The 20,802-nt window shown below is 36.1% G+C and overlaps 3 protein-coding genes across 5 annotated transcripts; 1 reads left to right on the forward strand and 2 right to left on the reverse strand.

The window, feature by feature from the left end:
* Nucleotides 1–192: 192 nt before the first annotated feature.
* Nucleotides 193–4,206, reverse strand: LOC102631462 (polycomb group protein FIE1). Of its 3 annotated transcripts, XR_370326.4 has the most exons (14): nucleotides 3,906–4,203; nucleotides 3,524–3,589; nucleotides 3,277–3,399; nucleotides 2,939–3,019; nucleotides 2,771–2,863; nucleotides 2,600–2,675; nucleotides 1,957–2,036; nucleotides 1,804–1,875; nucleotides 1,520–1,579; nucleotides 1,219–1,315; nucleotides 965–1,028; nucleotides 825–884; nucleotides 450–564; nucleotides 193–362 (listed from the first exon to the last, which is right to left on the reverse strand). XR_370326.4 is itself a non-coding variant. In XM_006475155.4 (13 exons), exons 1-13 carry the CDS (start codon nucleotides 4,080–4,082, stop codon nucleotides 504–506), a joined length of 1,110 nt encoding a protein of 369 aa, XP_006475218.1. In that variant the 5' UTR covers nucleotides 4,083–4,203; the 3' UTR covers nucleotides 193–503. The 3 variants fall into 3 exon arrangements, 1 of the variants encoding a protein (XP_006475218.1); XM_006475155.4 differs by having other exon boundaries at nucleotides 193–564; XR_008051816.1 differs by lacking the exon at nucleotides 193–362 and having other exon boundaries at nucleotides 539–564; nucleotides 1,219–1,308; nucleotides 3,906–4,206.
* Nucleotides 4,207–4,832: 626 nt separating this feature from the next.
* Nucleotides 4,833–5,827, forward strand: LOC102631151 (hypothetical protein). The gene has a single exon (XM_006475154.4). The coding sequence runs from the start codon at nucleotides 4,939–4,941 to the stop codon at nucleotides 5,599–5,601; it is 663 nt and encodes a 220-aa protein (XP_006475217.1). The 5' UTR covers nucleotides 4,833–4,938; the 3' UTR covers nucleotides 5,602–5,827.
* On the reverse strand, nucleotides 5,693–20,224 carry LOC102610475 (pentatricopeptide repeat-containing protein At4g04790, mitochondrial). Its single transcript, XM_052433850.1, has 16 exons — nucleotides 19,609–20,224; nucleotides 19,244–19,291; nucleotides 18,277–18,903; nucleotides 17,801–17,980; nucleotides 16,348–16,412; nucleotides 10,866–10,973; nucleotides 10,511–10,624; nucleotides 8,955–9,050; nucleotides 8,682–8,780; nucleotides 8,457–8,576; nucleotides 8,246–8,350; nucleotides 7,069–7,233; nucleotides 6,869–6,996; nucleotides 6,681–6,759; nucleotides 6,199–6,416; nucleotides 5,693–6,061 (listed from the first exon to the last, which is right to left on the reverse strand). The coding sequence occupies exons 1-16, from the start codon at nucleotides 19,925–19,927 to the stop codon at nucleotides 5,866–5,868; spliced, it is 2,667 nt and encodes an 888-aa protein (XP_052289810.1). The 5' UTR covers nucleotides 19,928–20,224; the 3' UTR covers nucleotides 5,693–5,865.
* Between the last annotated feature and the right edge of the window lie 578 nt (nucleotides 20,225–20,802).

Genomic DNA, 20,802 nt, shown 5'->3' on the forward strand with positions numbered 1-20,802 from the left:
CCAAATTGACAACACTCTTTAGTTGCAGATACCCGGGACGAAAAAGGGGAACAATATAATTTTAATTCACAAAGGTGCAAAAAGTTCGGCCCTGCTCGTGCATGTTGCATCCCGGGCCGATCACAGTAGGGGTAATAATCGCCCGTTTGGGTCTGATATCCTGCAGGTGAATGATAATTCCACTCTCCATCATATGAGAATTCTAGAAGTTGATATCTTGATTTGCACATTTTGACTCATTTTTAAGTAGCATGACTATGAATCACCAATATTACAATGATTGACAGTTCATGCAACTATCTCATGTTATACACAAATATGATGTCGCTAAAGGTATCGTTTGCCTGTAAGTCCAAGAAGTCCTGCCATGCATCAACTTGATTAACCAAACGACCACGGAAACATAACTAATAATATTAGAACATAACTAAACAACATTGATATATTACCCCAAAACTAAAACAACAAAATGAGGATCCGATAGACCCATTTGGGTAGACTTCTTAAGTCGGTATAGCATCCCAGCGCCATATTGCTCCATCCTCACAACAGCTGAGAATGGTGCTGCAGCAAAGAAAAAATAAGTTATTTGTAGCAAATGAGTTTGTTTAGCATTAATAATAACATCATAACACATTAGAAGAGGACAGAGTTGTGTTTGGGTGTTTCCAGAGCATTTCTCCCTTCCATTTACTTTGTACCATGTGTATATCGCCATTTTCTTGATTGGTTGAAAGACGCACATCACAAAAAGTGAATGGGAAATGAGCAATGCACCAAGAGCACCCAAGATTTTCTTAAGGAAAACCGTATGTTCAAGTTACCTTCCATCATAGGACATGGCAGTCTGTCTAATGGGAGATTTTGACTGAGCATGAGACAGCCTGAAATGTATAATAGGATGTAAGGCCATCAATATACAGATTGCGGGTTGTATTTGACATGCAGGGAAAAGCTTATCAACCTTGCAATTAGAACAGGGGGGCTACTTTGTAGCTCCCAAACAAAAATCTTCCCTTCTCTATTCCCTGGCAGTCAAAGCACCGAGAGTTGATTTCAGCAACACAATATCTTCGAGAATATAAAGCTCATGTGCATATACTATTGAATTTCACAAGTATTTATGCAAAATTCAATGTGCAGTTGCACCAATAAGATGCATCTGAGTACATGCATACAATAAAGACCACAGAGAGAACAACTAAAGCCTAACAATACCTATGGCAGCTGCATTGTAATGAAAATCACAGGAAAACTTGATGAACCAGATATCACACTCTGGGACAGGGTATTTCTGAAGTATGTCAGCTGTACCCTAAGCGGGAAACACCCAAAAAAAAAAAAATTCATAACAGCAAAAATTAATGAAATGGATTCCAAGTGGTCAACATAAACAAGCATTGTATAGTAAATAAAAGTAAAAATATTAAAAAAAGAAAAAAAGATGCATCAGTACAAAATTGCTATTAAATTACAAAAATAGACAGACTCTAAAGCAAAAGTACTAAGGTCTTCTAACCTCCCCCGGCGACTGTTCCTTCATTTTTGGTTCCCACAATACAATTTCATTGTCCACACTCTGCAATCATGCAAATGAGACCACTAAAAATGTAAGAATAGACAGAGTACGAATTCCTGAATTCTAAGAAAACCATATGCACAGAATATGCCTGGAATCAATGTCCAAGTAAGCATAGGTACAATAGTTAAAAGACAACAAAAACACCAAGTATGACCAAATATCATCATCCACTCTAATTTTAGTTTAATCAAGTCACTCTAAAAGAGATTGACCAACTTCACCTTTGATAAAATAAAATCACCAAGCCACCGATTACAGTCAACATAATTTGAATGAACTGATGCTATGAAGACCTGAAAAAGAGAAGAGTCATCTTACACACATGCCCATTTCTTATGTATTAAAAGTGAAAGGAAAAATGAAACTAAACTTACAGGGAATTGTACATATTTTGTGGGAAATTTTGAAGGAAGATCTGTCCATGTGAATGATTTCTCTACATATGTCCAGAACTCTGCAAGAAGGTTCTCGGAAAGGCAAATAAGAAAAAAATTAGCATTGATAATTGAATGATGTATGCTTAACTGTAAGTAGGACGTATGTCCTGCCTGCCTGACAGTTTAATCAAACATATTCGTAGTATGAGGATCCTGGACCTATCCCAACCACCCCCATAACCACCCAAATTCTCAGATGAAATGCTCAAATACATCTTTCTAAGATCTTGGCAACATAAATGATCAAAAAATTTCTGCAGATAGAATGATAAGGAAAAAAGATAAATTCTTAAGGAAAAGGCCTCCTCCAATTCATGATGACTAAAACCTCAAATTTGACTGGACTTTGTGATACATCATATAGAAATATAAATGCCAAGTAAAGAGTACAGATAATGATAGGGAATAATCTTCATACATGTGTTTCAAGTCTTCAGAATCCCCCCCCCCCCCCCCGCACCACACAACACACAAAAAAAAAAAAAAAAATCCAGAGTTCTAGCTGAATGTAATAACCCCATCATATGCTTAGAAGACTACTACAAAACAACAATTAGTTTAAACTATAAAGTATACTGACCTTTCATTGACCAAATCTTGACAGTGTTGTCCATGCCACAACTTGCAATGCGATAGATATCTGAAGGATGAAAGTCCTGCAGGACAGCAACAGTACCATTGGCTAATGATTTCTGTAATCTATTAAATCTAAAAGAGAAATAATAATAGAACATAATTATATTATGCTTACCACGCTCAAAACTTCATTACGGTGACCCCCAGCACCAGCAAATATCAAAATGCATATTCCAGTTTGCACATTCCAGAGACGAACTGATTCATCCTGGCCAACTCTTAAACAATTAGATCTAATAAACAATAACAAACATATTAAAGACAAACTACTAATAATAATTACTTTGCTTGCAGACACCACAAGTGAGGGTTTCAGTGGCTGGGTCCTGATTTCATTTATTGAATCCCCATGGCCAACAAAACTCTGCACATACGGGAGCATGTAGTTAGACAGAAGAAGGATAAATCAGAAAATTCATTATCGGATGGACATTTATCATGCACATGAAGACATTTCTAAAATATGCCTTCACATTATAAATACTTTAGAGAGTGAAATATATATATATATAACCATCATTGTTCAGTTCCCCATTTCCGATAGACTACAATTTTTAAGTGACTACAGAAGCTGCCAAGAAGCACTTCTCAAGCTAGGATGCTTAAAATAACAATCTCTACCTTGTGAAGTTTCTCATTACTGACATCAATTACTCGGATGATACCATTGATGCCTCCTGCCACTAAGAAGGGGATCCCATCCACATTGCAAGCCCAGCTCACAGTATAAAATGACTCTTCCTTCTGATCTACATAGCACATGGAATTCCCAATTGTTCTTTAACTAATATTTTCCAAACTCACACATCTGCACTAAACTAGAGCTCAATTCAATAAAATCAGTTCAATGAGTGGTGAATCCTCTTACATCTTCATCAACATAAGACTGCAATGCTGCAATAACACCCCCCTCAAGACATTGGTATACAGTTACCTGTGACAACATCAAGCAACAATTTCACAAATAAATAAATTAAATCCGAAACTGCCATTTTTAAAGCACTATTTGGCTAAACAATTTTCTGGAAAGAAAAATCAATAAAATTTTAAAGCTTTGAACGGCAAATTTTTTTTCTTTTAATGTTTTTATTCAGACCTAATGAAGAATAATTAACTCTAATTAGACCTCAAACAAGCTTGAATAGTGAAAACAATAATTTAACGCCGACAAATGAATAGTTTTTATAATAAAAAACGCAAAGGCTACTTAAAACAACAATAAAAAGAAATACAAAATGAAGAAAAGTTACGCGATTTCCACCGACGGTGGCGAAGACGTTGAAGTAGCGGGAGTCGATGAAGTTGAAAACGACGGCGTACAAAGGACGCTTGCCTTCTTGGAGCTTATTAGTGACTCTGTACTCGCGTTTTTTCGACGGCGTTAGTGATCCTACCAGTGGCTCGCAGCCGATCGCAGTCCTCGCCATCCTGCGCACGTTAGCACCCGTCACTGCGTAACCTATGCAAGAAAACCACTGAAGCGTTTCGTCGATGTATTCTGGGGATATTTTTGTAAAGCAATGTTTACCTTTGATATAAAGTTAATTATGAAAAATTTTCCGACATATCATCTACGTCATAATTTATAAACGATAGCTCATACTACCGACGTTTTCTCCTGGGTTGGGAAAGGTTTAAAACAAAAAAAACTTACATGGCATCTATAGGCGGAAAATACAAACGACTTGTCATGTCCGTTTAATAAATTGTACGTATTGTCAACTATATGACATCTTTATAAACGGCAGGTCATACAAATTTTTCTGCGGACTGAAAATTATATGATATGTCATCTGTTTTGTCAATTTTTACACGACTAGTCATATATTTTGATCAATTTATAAACCACGTGTCGTACAGTAAATTTAAAATTTGTACTCATTAATATCATTCACAAAGTAATTATGAGTGTCAAGTAATTGATAAATTAATATTGGAACATTTAATTTCATTCTAAGTAAATTCAATTAATCAAAGTCCAATCTTAAGTTACACAAAACACGAGATAATGTTAAATATAATTTGATTCAATTTTATCTAATTCAATTCAGTCAATTCACTCTAAATCACCAAATCTACCCTTAAAATTGTTTTCTGAATTTTAATATAGATTTAATTTTAAAGGCCATTTGCCAAAATAAAACCAAAATTCAGTAGTTGACTAATTCTTGATATAGATATTTTGCATAACAAGTGTTCTTTTTCTTTACTTCATCTGAAACTATCAACAGCATGTAAACAAATATCGTTGATCTTATCTTCTAGCTTGAGCTCAAAACATTCATGGCTGCCACATTCTTTCCCTTCCTCTCTCAACCAAACTCCCCTCTCTTTAACCATTTCACCTCAAAAAATCAAACCAGCAGAAACCCATCACAGAGAAGCTACAATAGCATCAAATGCAGCAACACTTCAAACAACTCAACTCCAGTCCCAGCTCAGCCTGAAGATGAAAGTTTCCCTTCTCCATATCCAAACTCCATTGCAACAGAAAGCTCAGATACATTTCCCATCGAAAAGCGAAGAAAATCGGAGATCCTACGTGAAAGAAGAGCAAGAACCGGCCTTGTGAAACCAGAACCGCCAAACTTTGAAGTTGGTTGGAAAAGAACCAAAGAGATAAGCTTAGAGAAGCCAATAGGGTTTGTGATAATGGACTTCTTGGAGAAGTTACAAGGGTTGATGGAGAGAGACTACGGGTCGACTGCGCTTTTGGCAAAAGTTGGAGAGTTAGTTGCAGAGAGAGCAAGAGAAGAAGCAGAGGTGTTGAGAGATGAAGGGAAAGTGGAGGAGAGAATGGTGACCGAGTTGTCTAGGGTTTTGAGGTTGATGGAGATGGACATGGCTATGGTGAAAGCTGCTGTTAAAGAAGAGACTTTGAGCGAGAGGCTTGAACAGGCTAAGGCTCGCTGTAGGCAAGCCATACTTGTTGCTAATTCCTTCTGACAAAATAACAGACATATTGTAAATTCATCTTCCATATGTTTGTGTATCAAAGCAATATTCTTATGAAGGTCGCATAATCCACTGCCAAAGATGACATTTTCAAAAGATTTATTAATTGATTAATTGATGCACTACAATGTATTGTATTGTCTACAATGTATTGTCCGTATACAATGTCCTTGGTTGAATGAAGACGACAAAAATTGAAAGCTCCTCTTTTTCTTGATCTGTACAGTAAAAATTGTGTCACAGTCTCAATCTTTTTCACCTCCTTTCCTTATGCAGGAGGAGTGTATCTCTATCTTTTTCAAACCCCCTTTCCTTTTGCAGTGAGGGGATTGTGTAAGTTTGCTTACATGCTTGAATGACAAATCGAACATGGGGATCATCTTTGGGCATTTTACTCAGTAGTTTACTTGCAGATTTACGATTGCCTGAAGCCAAAAAGGCCTTGTACATCCTGCAAATAATTCAATAACAAGATCCAATCAGAAGTTAGAGTGAAAGATCACCTCCCTATTTCTTGTAATCAAAGTTATTTTCACTGAGGGATAACCAGGAAAAATAAATATAAGAACCAGGACGAGCATCAATTACCATAAATAACTCAAAACATTATAGGGCAGACCAGCATTCTCGTATTCCTTCCATATCAAGTGAGCCCTCTTCAAATCTCTGGCATTCACACATGCACCGAGGAGAAAATCAAGACATTTTCGTGACGGAGGCAGGCCAAGTTCATCCTTAATGAACTGAAGCAAGTCCAAGCCAATCTGTACATCGGGTGGGTCCGTTGTGGCAATTTGGCAGAATATCTATTGGTTGTAATAACCAAAGGACAAACGAGAAGGTTCATCAAATCTGTTCGTAATTATGCAATGAATTTACAATGAATACCAAGTTATAGTATTCTAAATAAGCAAACGTGAATACATATGAATACATTTGGAAACATACACAGCAAATATTTACTGCTATGAATGCCTTCAATCAACCACAATAATTCTAACGGACAAGATGCATTTTTTAGCAAGCTGTTTATATACTCTATTTGCGCTGGCCCAAGAGCAAGAACAAACCTCGGAAAAATGATATTCCATAGCCATTTCATCATCCTTGAATTTATCCTTAAGTTGCTTAAGCAAATCAGTGGCGGAACTAGAATGAAATAGGGGGGAAAAAATGTTCAGCATAAGCAAACTGGGAAATGTGGATAATCTTTTGAAGGGAAAAAGGGAAAAAAAAATTAGTTATATTCTCAACGAACCTTAATTGCTTAAATCGAACACAGTGCAAGATAAGTCTGCAGCAACCATCCATCCAATAGTCTGGATCATGCACTTCCTCCAGTAACTGAATCAATCTATTTAACTCTCCTTCAGAGTTGAGATGCTCCTAAGAGAGGAATAGAAGATGTGATTCTGATGAAAATATATAGAATAATAAACATATCTCTGCAAAACTTACAATAAGAGCTATGACTGCTCTAGGCTCCAAATTACATCCTGCTTCCTTGATTTCTTCATAGACGATGATGGCATCAGATGTTCGTCCATGTGATGCAAGAGCTGATACAAGTGCACTTTTGACTTCACTTCGGCTTTTAACTGGTATCTCTGCATCTAAGACCACCTACCAGAAAAAGAAGAATCTATCAGATCATGAAGGAAAACATGTCATATCAATCAATAAGCATAAAATACAAATGAAAACATTAAACAGAAAAAACCAAAATCTATTATGTTCTAATTTTCCGGCATGCTTAGTGACATGTCAAGAATCATAAGAAGACGATTAATATATTACCAAGGTGTCCTAAAAGGAATTTTAAATCCCTTACTTCCTGGGCTTTCTTTTCTGCTTTTACCGGGGTCAAGGTTGGTTGTTTTTGGTGGGGGTGGTGGGGATAGTGGGATGGTGTGGTTGTTAGTTGGAAGATGATTATTTAGTCTGTAGACTGAAAGAGCTTAAAGTCTTGAGATTAGTTAATTGCCATTCCATCATTATTATGTTTGCAGTGTCATGATATAAACATTACTTAAAGAAGTAAAGCCATTTTAAAAAGAGGTATGACTAATCAGGGGACGGGAGAGGTGAAGAGCATGACGAGAACTTAGAAACAGTTTGTAGAAAAAGAGCAGGGGGAATCTAGTAAAAGATGAACATGGATGGGTGGGAAATATGACAATCTAACCAATAAAATTCTTAAGCTGTCCCCATTATTTTCAGGTCATCTAATCTAATTGAAAAGTTTCAAATACATAATTTGAACGAGATACACCATGCAATTGGGCTACTTGTAAATGAAATAAATCAAGAATGTCAAAATGTATTTCAAGATCTATTGAATTAATTAGAAGGTCAATGTTCTTAAATCTCATTACTAGCCATATATTACTAGCCAGAATAATACTTCTCAAATCAAATCTAGAAAATTTCACAACCAAAGATCTAACAACAATATGAAAACAGATGTTTTATCCTAAAATCCGATAAAGAAATCAAAATCACGCAGATAGTTTCATATATCAATTGCAATGAGTAATTTTTATATTCATGGATAACCTCTTGCCCATCTCCCTTCTCAGTGGAAGAAGCAAATCAAGTAGACGATAATGCAACATGGAATATTATGCAAGCTTACCTGTCTTGCCTTCTCAAACTCTCCACAAGTTGTGTATGCATTAATAAGTGCCATGAAGACGTACTTTGTAATTTGACCACCAGCAGACTTTAGTTGTTCATAATACTACAAGCAAAAAACCATGGTATTTCATCACTAATTGTGAATCCATACTTTGCATAAACTGGGAAAATAAAATTGTTTTCTATGACAAACAATATTTTCAAACTACCTTTATAATATCTTCTTCATTGCTACAATTGTGAATCAGATAGCTGAAAGTTTGAGAATCTGGTTTCACATTGGCTTGTTCCATTTCTTTGAGTACCATTAAAGCACCTTGGACGTCTTTCTACAGATCATTTAGCAATATAGTAAGTCAAAACAAAAAATCAAAGAAAAATCAGAAAACTGAAAACAGAAGAGCTTGGGCATAATACAAGGGTACTGAAATCACCTTTCGAAAATAACCCGCCATTATAGCATTGTACATGCTGGCAGTTGGCATCAAATTCATTTCCTTCAAATCATCAAGCAAACTATATGCACTATCAAACTGCATTGAAAGAAGAGAAACATCAAGATGAAATGGTATCAGGTCTACTTTTCTACCACATGAAATGTAACTTTAGTACAAGGCAATAAATTAAAAGAGATAGCAAAACATATATAAATAAAATTTTTCCAAAAAAAAAACATGGAGCAGGAAATTCAAGGATATGCAACTTACATCTTTTATTTTCACATTTAAACTGATCATGCTCCTGAAGGTCTCACTATTTGGCTTCAAGTTATGGTGGCAGATCATCGGGTAGATTCGCCGAACCTTAAAAAGAAGTAAGGGTGAAAAAGGAGGAAGAAGAAAACAAAGAACAACAGACTATATTCTAGTCCAATGGATAGTGAATGAAACAACAAGGATTAATGCATCAATTCATATAGCTAATCTGATAAAAACAGAACCTAATGCTACTAAAATTACATTATATAGAAATCGAGTCAATATTTGCAGCAATCCTAGTTCCATGCCAACTCACCTTCTCCAGATCAGTGTGATGCACCAGTTGAGATCTAAGCTATAGCAATAAGCAGACCAATAAGACGGGTATCAGAATCCACTACTGCTCCAATTAACTAAGTTCAGGACCCACTCAGTTCTAAACATGGTGGATTCACACCCATTCCAACTTCGTCTATTTATTATTTTTATTTTTTCTTCTAGAGATGCATTATAAGAAGTAATATAATTATTTATATAAAGGATTACGAAGATTTTGCACAAATATCCATAACGATATAAGTTTTAACTCCAAACTGCATTTTTACATTCTAACTTCTAAAAAAGAAATGCATGAAAGGTGAATAAGATAATCCAGCATCCCATATCCCAGGTAAGTGGCATTACACGTTTCCATGTGCATCCCTCGACCATATTGATCCATCTACTATGTAACATAGAACAAATGCCATAAATTATTGTTGCCTGTAGTTCAGCATCTCCTTGCCATCAGTTCAGTCAATATAAAAGCTTTTTAAATCAAAAACTGGTGAAGAGCTTTAATTTTGGACCATCAGATTATCATTTTCAACAGCTAAACGTTTCAAAATTCAATTACCCACATAGTATCTAGCTCTAATCTTGTCAGAACATTGACTCTAGTGTTCCAACATTTATGGAGGATGTCTTCTTTATGATCTGTTAGTTCCCCAAAGAAAATGAAAATAAAAAATTGATGCATTTCTAGTTAAGAACATAGCCATGATATGAAACTTTTTCAAGCGAATGGATTCACAGAGTTTGGAACTACAATGACATTGAACTGAAAATGTATATATATCAAATCTGTAATGACAAGAGCCTTAGCTAAGTCAATTAATTTACTGACATTGACACACCAGCTGCAAAAAGCACTAGGAAATTTAGGACAAATGCCTGCTTCACAAAGCGAGTATGTTATTTTTCAGCATTTTGATGGTCAAGGAACTCAATTACATTAATAGAAGGAATTTAATACAAGTTCATTTTCCAGCATATTCATTATCTGTATCTAGAAATGGGTGTAAAAATAAAGAAGATCAAAACCACCAAATGATTTGTTTGGCGTGATCTCTTCATTAGTTCATTAACCTAGTATGTAATCATTGAGTACATTATCAGAAAATTTAGACATTAAAAATATGTTAAAACATTACTGATACAATCTATCATCTTGAAGTCTGAGGTGCTTATTCCAAATACCAGATAATACACTAGCAATTGAAAAAAAAAATGTCAAGCCCACATACCAAATTAAACTCATAGCTCTCTTCACAAGCATGCAATATTGAATTTATTGTCTCTGTAGATGGTACCAATTCACCTTGAACCATTTGCTCAACCACGTCAAGAGCCACATGCACCTAAATAGAGATGAATCAAATTATCAGTCGGACTGTAATTTAGAAATAAAAATCCGAACACCATATGATTAAGAAATTAGATTTCAAAATGAGAGACGGCAAGCCATGTTTAATAATTCACACGACACCTTCAACTCCAAAAAACAGTGTTAGATCTCTCAAACCTTTCAATCTAATATCTTTAATTGGTCAAATTTTCTCATACTTTTTTTTTGTTTGGGGGGGGGGAAGGGGTTTGTACCTTCAATAAGTCACAACTATAAGTAATGAGCTTCTTGTAGGAGGCAGATGAAGGTGTGATCTCCAGCTTGGCATGCATGCCTTTGAATTTTGAAAAAATATCTTCAACCTTCAATCACAACAATAAGTTTAAAGATACCTCAAAAAGAGAAAAGAAAACCTTGCATTAAAACATATACCCAAAAGCTGGTTTCATTATTTGTGACATTTGCTTAGGCATAAAACAAGAGTCATTAACTAAATAACACCTTCGGATGTCACCAAACTCTTAAAATTAACTGTTGGAGATTCAGTCAATTAATTGTAAATATTTGGGTGTATCTTTTCCTTTATTATTTGATTTAGTCATGACAAGAAAGCATATATTAGGGAGATATTGTAGGATTAGTTTACATAATTTAGAGATTCTTTATTTAGTTTCCTTTTTAATTAGCTTTCTAAGTGTATATATTCTGTCAAAGTTAATGAGAAAGCATGAACAAGAATTATTAATTCATCAATATTCTTGTTTCATGGTATCAGAGCTAGGTTACTAGTCAGTTTTTTTTTTTTTTTTCTGGAGAACTGCTAAATATGACCTCAGAGGTGTCTTCCACTACAGCAGATCAAGCATCTGCAGGATCCATAACCGGATCCTCATCTACACCGTCTTTTGACAGCCACTCTCTGCAAATTACACAACACAAGCTTAACGGACTGAATTTTCGAGAATGGTTTCAATCCGTTATTCTTGTCATCAGGGGTAGAGGGAAGGTTGGCTACTTGACAGGGGCAATAACACCTCCTTCAGACACTGCACCAACTTATAGCACTTGGGAAGCAGAAAATTCGATTGTCATGGCTTGGCTAATTAATGCTATGGAGCCAAGTATTGGACGATCTTATCTGTTTTACAAGACAGCAAAGGAGATTTGGGAGGCAGTCCAAGAAATTTATTCTGATCTTGAAAACACATCTCAATGTTATGAGATTCGATCAAAGATTTGGAACACCAGACAAGGAAATCTCACGGTCACTGAATATTACAATTCCTTAATGGAGTTGTGGCAGGAAATTGATCTTTTTTATGAGATGGGATGGTCCTGTACTACTGATACAGAAAAATATAAGAAAATGCTTGAGAAAGAGCGTATTTTTGATTTTTTGCAGGGATTGAATCCGGATTTGGATGAAGTACGTGGAAGACTGCTCAGGATGAAGCCTTTTCCAACCCTTCGAGAATCGTTTGCTGAGGTAAGGAGAGAAGAAAGTAGGAAGCGTGTGATGATGAATCCTTCCAGCCAAGATACTCCTTCCTTAGAAGCACCAGGCTCGGCTCTTGTAGCAAACAAACAAGATGATGGTCATGTATCTCAGTCGAGAGACAAGATCTGGTGTGATTATTGTAAGAAGCCCTATCACACTCGTGAAACTTGTTGGGACTTACATGGCAAGCCACCTGATTGGAAACTGAAGAAGCAACGCAAGCGAACCAAATCAGCCAATATAGTGGAATCAGATTCAAGCAAAGTTGCTGGATTTAACTTCTCAACAGAGCAAGTGGAGATTCTACGGCAGCTTCTCAATCAAACTAAGGTGTCAACGGGATCCGAGAGTCAAAACTCAAAGATTCCTACTGCAGCTATGGCACAAACAGGTAAAATAAGTCAAACTTTCCTGTCAAAGTCACAGCCAGCAGGCTATTGGATTGTAGATACAGGGGCCTCTGACCATATGACTGGGTCAATGAATGTCCTTGAGGATTATGACAAGTGCAATAGCAGGATAAATGTGTGGGTTGCGGATGGAAAAATGTCACCTGCAGTTGGGAAGGGCACGGTTTGCTTACCGAATATGATATTGAAATCAGTTTTATATGTGCCCAAATTTACATATAATCTTTTGTCAGCTAGTAAGTTAACAAAAGATATGAATTGTGTTGTGACCTTTTTCTCCTCTCACTGTGAATTTCAGGATCGTTCTTCGGGGAAGATGATTGGCATTGCTGAGAAAAAAGATGGCCTATACTACTTCTCGGGAGTTGGGGATTCCAGTAGAGTTAAGTCACAAAATAAAATGTCCATGTCCGTTGTTTCCAACTCTGATATTATGTTATGGCATCAACGCTTAGGGCATCCGAGCTTTTCTTATATGAAAGTTTTGTATCCAAATCTTTTCGTCAATAAATAAAATTTTTCGTTTCAATGCGAACATTGTGGCCTTTCTAAACAATCCAGAGTCAATTATCCGCCACATATATACAAACCCTCAAGACCTTTTCAGTTGATTCATAGTGATATATGGGGTCCATCCAGAACAATCAATTTAACTAGAACTCAATGGTTTGTCACTTTCATAGATGACCATACTAGGGTGTGTTGGGTGTACTTGATGAAAGATAAATCTGAGGCATTTTACTGGTTTCAACAGTTCCACAAATTTGTCCAAAATGTTTTTCAATCCAATATAAATGTCCTTAGAACAGATAATGGAAGGGAGTATTTCTCAAATGAATTTAGCCAATATTTGGGGAATAATGGGATACACCATCAAAGTTCTTGTGTTAACACACCAAAACAAAATGGGGTTGCCGAAAGAAAGAATCGACATTTGTTGGAAGTTGCTCGATCAATAATGTTCACTAGTTCTATTCCAAATTCCTGTTGGGGTGAGGCAATTCTCACATCCACATATTTAATTAATCGTCTACCCTCAAAAACACTTCAATTCAAAACTCCTTTGAGTGTCCTTCTTGATCATTTTCCAAATATAAATTTTTTCAACTCGTTGTCCCCAAAAATATTCGGTTGCACAGTGTTTGTCCATATTAAACAACCCAACCAAAGCAAACTTGATCCCAGGGCTCTTAAACGTGTATTTTTCGAATATTCTCCATCCCAAAAAGGGTACAAATGTTATTCTCCTTGTCTCAAAAGATTTTTTGTCTCATGTGATGTAACTTTTTTTGAAAATCAGCCCTTCTATCCCAACAACCATCTCCAGGGGAGAATTCTGATGAAGATGGTCATTGCGATCTTAGTCTATCTCTTCCAATATCACAAGATGTCTCATTTTTGCCCATGAATTCTACCCTAATAGAACCAGGAAATGTCAGTGTCCAACCACCTCCAGAAAACTCAAGTCCAAGTCCATTTCCTATCCCTAGTCCTATTTCAAGTCACGGTCAAGAGAGAAGCAATTTCTGAGAGACCACTTCAAGTTTACTCTCGAAGGCCAAAAGCTTCTCAGCAAGACCAATCATTGAACTAAGAACTAGATCCTGGAGTGAGCAGTGACCTGGACTTGCCGATTGCAGTACGGAAAGCGGTAAGAACATGTACAAAACATCCTATTTCCAATTTTCTAACCTGCACAAAGTTATCTTCTGGATTTAGAGCCTTTATAGCAAAGATCGATAGTGTGGTAGTTCCAAAGAATATCCACGAGGCTTTCAAAGATCCAAAGTGGGAGAAAGCTGTGCAGGAGGAAATGAGAGCATTGCACGATAATGGAACTTAGGAAGTAGTTGACCTACCAAAGGGTAAGAAAGTGGTTGGAAGCAAATGGGGTTTTACAGTGAAATATAAGGCAGGTGGAGAGGTAGAAAGATATAAAGCTCAGTTAGTGGCACAAGGCTTCACACAAACATATGGGATTGATTTTGAAGAAACATTTGCTCCAGTGGCCAAACTTAATCTAGACTGGGAACTACACCAACTCGATGTGAAGAATGCTTTCTTGAATGGAACTCTTAATGAAGAAGTGTATATGAAGATTCCACCAGGATTTCAGTCTGAAAAAGAACAAGGTAAAGTTTGCAAATTGAAAAAATCGTTATATGGTTTGAAACAATCCCCACGTGCATGGTTCACTAGATTTAGCTCAACTCTCACTCGGCTAGAGTACACTCAAGGGCAGGCTGATCACACTATCTTCGTTAAGAAAGGGGAAAATGGAAAAAAGGTCATTTTTATTGTATACGTAGATGACATCATACTTACAAGTGATGATAATGTTGAGATTCACAGGCTCAAGAGTCAACGGAAGGAAGAATTTGAAGTTAAAGACCTAGGACCTCTAAAATATTTCCTCGGTATGGAGGTTGCTAGAAGTAAAGAGGGTATTTTCATTTCTCAGAGAAAATACACTCTTAACTTACTAGAAGAAACAGGGAAGTTGGGGTGCAAACCAGTAGGAACTCCACTCGAGAAGAATTGGAAAAGCAAGATTAAAGATAATGAGCCTTCAGTAGATGTAGGAAGATACCAACGCCTGGTTGGTAGACTGATTTACTTATCTCTCACACGGCCTGATATTGCATATGCTGTGAGTGTGGTGAGCCAACACATGCATTCACCTACTCAGAGACATCTAGAGGCTGTAAATCATATTTTGAGGTATCTTAAAGGAACTCCAGGAAGAGGACTAATGTTTCTAAAAACTGAGAGCAAGAGTATCGAAGGATATGTTGATGCAGACTGGGCTGGAAGTGAAGATTGTAAGTCAACTTCAGGATATTGCACCAAGTTGTGGGGTAACTTGGTTACATGGAGGAGTAAGAAACAAACAGTTGTGGCAAGGAGTAGTGCCGAAGCTGAATTTCGAGCTATTGCACAAGGAATGTGTGAAGTTATATGGCTGGAAAGATTGATGCAGGACTTGCAAATCACAGTTTGCTCTCCCACTAAGTTGTATAGTGAAAGCAAATCTGCCATCAGCATTGTGAACAATCCAGTCCAACATGATCGAATGAAACACGTCAGAATTGATCGAAGTTTTATCAAGAACGAAATCGAAGGAGGAGGTATCGATTTATGCTACATCTTTACTCATGTACAAGAAGCAGATATCCTCACCAAAAGTCTACCCAAACCAACTCATGAAAGGCTTCTCAGCAAGCTTGGAATGCAAAATATCTATTCCTAAGCTTGAGGGGGAGTGTTGGAGATTTAGTCAATTAATTGTAAATATTTGGGTGTATCTTTTCCTTTATTATTTGATTTAGTCATAACAAGAAAGCATATATTAGGGAGATATTGTAGGATTAGTTTACATAATTTAGAGATTCTTTATTTAGTTTCCTTTTTAATTAGCTTTCTAAGTGTATATATTCTGTCAAAGTTAATGAGAAAGCATGAACAAGAATTATTAATTCATCAGTATTCTTGTTTCATTAACAATCTTCTTTTTTTTTTTTTATCATGCAGAAGTCTTTCATGCTCCGGCAGCCAAAGTACTGCTATAAGAACCCGGCCACAGTACCCCATGAATAACACAGGAAAGAAGTACTTTTCCTTTTGTCTTGGCATACTATAGCTCCTACATCAAACAGCTCAGAATATCCAGAAAATCATTTTACTATAATAAGCCAATAACTAAAGCAAGAAGTTAACAGAACATAAAAAGTACAATGATTTCTAAATGAAATCAAACTGCAAGGGGAACAGCGGGTCCAATCATGGACTCTTGGACATTAACTACAGCATTCATGAGAAGTTCCTCACCTCTAAATTTGGAATGCCAGTAACGTAACTAACGATAAGATACGAGGCATTCTTTGCTCCATCATCTGCAATTTTAACAAGCACAGATTGCAAAAAACAGTTAAGAACAAATGCATGCTTAGTCTTCCATCATATATGACATAATTTCCATCATTTCAAATTCCAAAAAGTTAAGTCTTCCGTCATATCTCAGACAATATCCATCCATCAATTATAGATTCCAAAACAATTAAGAACAAGCGCATGCTTAGTATTCTTATACAATATCCGTCTATTACAGATTCCAAAAATTTCAACTCTTCCATAATTTCGACCACACACTTTATCTATCACAGATTCCAAAAGTACATAAAATTTTCTGAAACGTACTTCAAATAAAAAGTACATACGGAAGAAATGGCATTATTATGTTAGAAGAGCCGATGTAGAGCGAAGTAGACATAATTAGTTGTGCAGAAGATCATTAATCTTAACATAATAACCCAAATAATATATTTAGCTGTCCCATGTGGACTTCCTGTCCAACTTTGTAACGGTTTTCTCTTCAACATTATTGCTTTAGAATTGTGGATCTTTGTGTATTTGAATACCACAGATAAAAGAGAGGGAAAAAAAAAAGGCAAGAATATTAAAATCATAAATGTGAATGATATTTGTTCCAAAAAAAAATCTATACTTTGTTTTAAAGAATATAGGTCTTCAGATTCAGATGTGTCTCCATCAGGATAAGTCACCCAAAAATCGAAAGGATTCCAAAGAACAAGCAAAGAAGAGAAAAATTTCAAAACACTGCATACAATTAAGTATTGCCCAGATGCCAATGCCAAAACAACTCAGAAAATAGATTATATATCTCACACTCATTTAGTTAGCAAAAACAATGGATGCTGCTGATTTATTCTATCACATAATAATTTTTGTAATTATAAACTCGGGACAGTTGCAGTAACTTTTTAAATCTAGCCCAGCAGCTGAATTAAATTGGTGAATTTTGCAGGTCTTTTGACTTGCAAAACTTTTTCCTACCAAGTGTACTTGGTGTCAAGCTTACTGGCCTACAAATTGTTATGAGATCAGATTCTCTGTGTTCTGGAGGTAATGATGACTGAAGAATTCATTCAACTTTCTACTGTATAATATGAAGCTCTTTTTATTTTTATTTCTGCTCCTAGGTGCAAAGCCTTAGTTCTTTTAAGCTAAAGGTACTATATTTGAAGCATCCAAAATCCTTATAACCAAGCATGTTGGTACTGTGATTTTGTTTCTAAATCAACATTTTGTTGCTTACAGTAGCAGAAGACCTGCTCCTGCAATCTGCTTTCCTACAATAGATCTATTAGCTCTTTACACTTCCCACGCTGTACTATTAAGCCTCTATAAGTGATATTACCAATGGAGTTTCTGCAACAAGACAAATAAAAGTACAATCAGCAAAAGGTTACAAAGAAAATACCAGATGTTTTGAAAGCCAATATGTACTTCTCTGCATCGGACTCCAGTAGCAACCGCCCTAATGATTTAAAAATACTCGCCAAATGGTCCAGCAATGAAATTTTTCTTATGTCTATAGTCTCCAAAAGTTGCAAAATGTCAATCTTCCGGTCACTTTCGCAAAGAGCTAACAGGTAGTTCTCTGCAATTCAAGGGTTGAATCTTGTAAGGCCTTGGTCATGCAAAATGAGTAGAGTTAACTCTGCTATTAAATGACTTTCTATTGCAAGTAAGAATATCAGAAACATAAACATTAATATCAATACCCTCATCTTTTCAGGATAAAATATGAACTTGAACATAAATATATGCACATATTGACAACCATCAGTTTCTTTGAGTTAGATTATCAAAATAACAAAGTACAGTCACATAAATAGAGAAAATCCAGACAAGAACAATGAAAATACTAATAATAATAATAATAACAGCTCATGCCTTGAAAACAGAGATAGTTTCCATCTTCTTCAGCTGCAGTTTGTTTGCAGAGTTCCCGAATCTTTTCTTCATCATTTACTTTGATCCAAAGCAACATCTCATAGTAACCCAGTCTTGGAACCGAGCTAGAATCTCCATTGTTGATAGTATTACAGAAAAAGTGGAACTCTTCTATCATACCCATGTCAATGAAATATGTAAGAAGGGGACCATAAGTTACCTCTTCTAACCGAAACCCCTTCTCCTTCATTGAATTAAAAATTTGAAAAGCCCTGCAAATTTGCTCTACTGCAACGTCTTCATCATCACATGCCCTAGCCTTCTCTATACAAATCCCTATTAACGAATTGTGTTCTTTCACACCATTTTCTCGCCCCATCTTACCGAATACTTCAAAAGTAGCTTCAGTTCCCAATTGATTTGCACAAATCTTGACTATCCGGCTAAAACGACGAGTTTGGCCGTTACTGAATACCCATTTTTGTTTCCTTTCACGCCAAATTTCTCTTCGTCGTAGAAGTGAATTGTCGTTATTAGACCTAGTAGAAAGCCATGGCATCTGCAGCACATCTAAAAGGTTTTTGTTGTTTGACCCAATTGAATCAGAGGAGGTATCTGAATCATCAGCTGCAGCAGACACAGATAAAAATAAATAAAAAAATAAAATTTCAGTCAATAAAACAGAAACTCCCAATTTCATCAAAATGAAATCATTCAACTGTTACATCTTCAAAGAAAACAGTGAATGCTGTCAAGTCAATACTTTCAAAATCTTTCTTTCCAAACGTAAAATTAAAAGTACTTACTAAAAACTAGTAAGCTATGTACATAAGTGCCTAAAAACTAGTCTTGCAATCAATTAGGACACCATCATTAGTAGTAAAAATACCCCATTTCAACCTTCTTAATAACTAAGTAAAAGACCAAATTGTTTTGCACCATTAAACTAAATTTTACGGAAACATACCGACTAACAGAGATTGGATCTCCTCAGATAGCTGTTTGAGCGAATTATCTGCATCAGACACGTTAAATTATAATCAAACACACCAAAAATTTATTCAATCACCAACTAATTGCACTCTAATTGGCTTCCAAAAAGCATATAAAGAAACAATTTCCCCTATTAAGCTCTCAAATACCCAGAAATGTATACAACATATTGAGTTTAGAATCAGTATCAAACATCTAGTAAAGGAACGTTTATTGATGAAATGTGGCTTTCGAAGCTAACAATGCAGTCACCAACTATCAAGTGCAAGTAAGCATTTCAGCAAACACTTTAGATACAGTGTTTGCAGACCCCAAAACTTGCAACAAAACAACAAATACCACAATTGGGGTTCGGGACAGGGTCCGGCTCGGGCCCTAACTCCCAGAAGGGGTCGTCGTCGGCGGGGTCCTCGGCCGGAGAGCTAGTGGGTTTGGGAGGTTTAGCTGAGGAATTGATGATAGAATTAGCGGTGGCAGAAGGAGACAACGACGCAGCCGCCGCCTCCTTCGCGGTGTCGATAGCAGAGACGAATTGTTTCAAAGGAAAGTCGCTACTTGCGGCGCGTGATGTTAACTTGTTAGAGGTTCTTTCAACGGCGGCGGATACTTTGCGACTTGAACGGAACAGCGAGCTTAGGAGTTTTTCCGCGGCTGGCATTGCATTTGAAATTGATTCTGTCTGTCCAATACAACAAATGATTCTGTTTGTTCGATACAACAAATTTGTAACAGTGTAAAGTGTTCGTTTCTGCGACAGTGTCAAAGTGTGTGTTTCTGCTTCGCTTCGTTTTGTTCGAACTTAATTAGTACTCAATTATTTGATTTAGGTTCATAATCTTCCCTCGCTACCTGTGCCGGTTCCGTTTGTTAAGAGTTAATATATTTGATTTTATAATAATTTTCCAAGGGATTCGCGGAAGGCAAGTAATGAGAAATGTACCCCTTCGTTCCAACTTTTTGCATTTTGAACCGCTCTTAATTAGTAGAAGTATTGTGCTGGTATTGGAGGCCGAGCGGCCCGAGCCAATGGTGTTCTCTTGTGTTGGATGCCAATTGGGTAAGTGAAGGGCCTGAGCCCTAACAAAATGTCCGGCCGTTTGAATTTTGGGAATCAGGTCAGGGTCGACCAAATTTTTTTAAGTTTTTTATATTTAAATAATTTAAATTCAAAAAAATGGACATAGCCTACACAGATTTAGCTGCAGATTTTTTTTTTGGAATATAAAAGAATAATGATATGACTATTGTCATAGTCTTTAGAGTAGTAATAATTGAATGAAGCTAATTAAAAAAGTAATATATTTAATTAATATAACAGTTAATCAATTTCAAAAAATATACCCATAATTGATAATTTAATTCTTTATTATATTAATATATGAAAGATCCACTCTCTCATAAAATTTGATTAGGGTTTTATCATTATTCGTGTACTATTGGGTAAATATACAAATTTTTATTTTTATTGAAAATAAAAATTAACTAAATGTAAAATAGCTTAGATGAAAGTCTATAAATTTGCACTTTAACTTT

Source organism: Citrus sinensis, chromosome 9 (assembly GCF_022201045.2).
Source record: "Citrus sinensis cultivar Valencia sweet orange chromosome 9, DVS_A1.0, whole genome shotgun sequence".
Taxonomy (NCBI): domain Eukaryota; kingdom Viridiplantae; phylum Streptophyta; class Magnoliopsida; order Sapindales; family Rutaceae; genus Citrus; species Citrus sinensis.

Excerpts from the sequence above, each read along its gene's own strand:
- LOC102631462 (XM_006475155.4), bottom strand. The coding sequence starts at position 4,082 with ATGGCGAGGACTGCGATCGGCTGCGAGCCACTGGTAGGATCACTAACG. Across the intron at positions 3,400-3,523 it reads AGTCTTATGTTGATGAAGAT|AAGGAAGAGTCATTTTATAC; the intron begins GTAAGAGGATTC and ends TATGTAGATCAG. Across the intron at positions 885-964 it reads CCCCCTGTTCTAATTGCAAG|GCTGTCTCATGCTCAGTCAA; the intron begins GTTGATAAGCTT and ends TATACATTTCAG.
- LOC102610475 (XM_052433850.1), bottom strand. The coding sequence starts at position 19,927 with ATGCCAGCCGCGGAAAAACTCCTAAGCTCGCTGTTCCGTTCAAGTCGC. Across the intron at positions 10,625-10,865 it reads ATAGTTGTGACTTATTGAAG|GTGCATGTGGCTCTTGACGT; the intron begins GTACAAACCCCT and ends ATCTCTATTTAG. Across the intron at positions 6,417-6,680 it reads TGGAATATCATTTTTCCGAG|ATATTCTGCCAAATTGCCAC; the intron begins GTTTGTTCTTGC and ends TACAACCAATAG.
- LOC102631151 (XM_006475154.4), top strand. The coding sequence starts at position 4,939 with ATGGCTGCCACATTCTTTCCCTTCCTCTCTCAACCAAACTCCCCTCTC.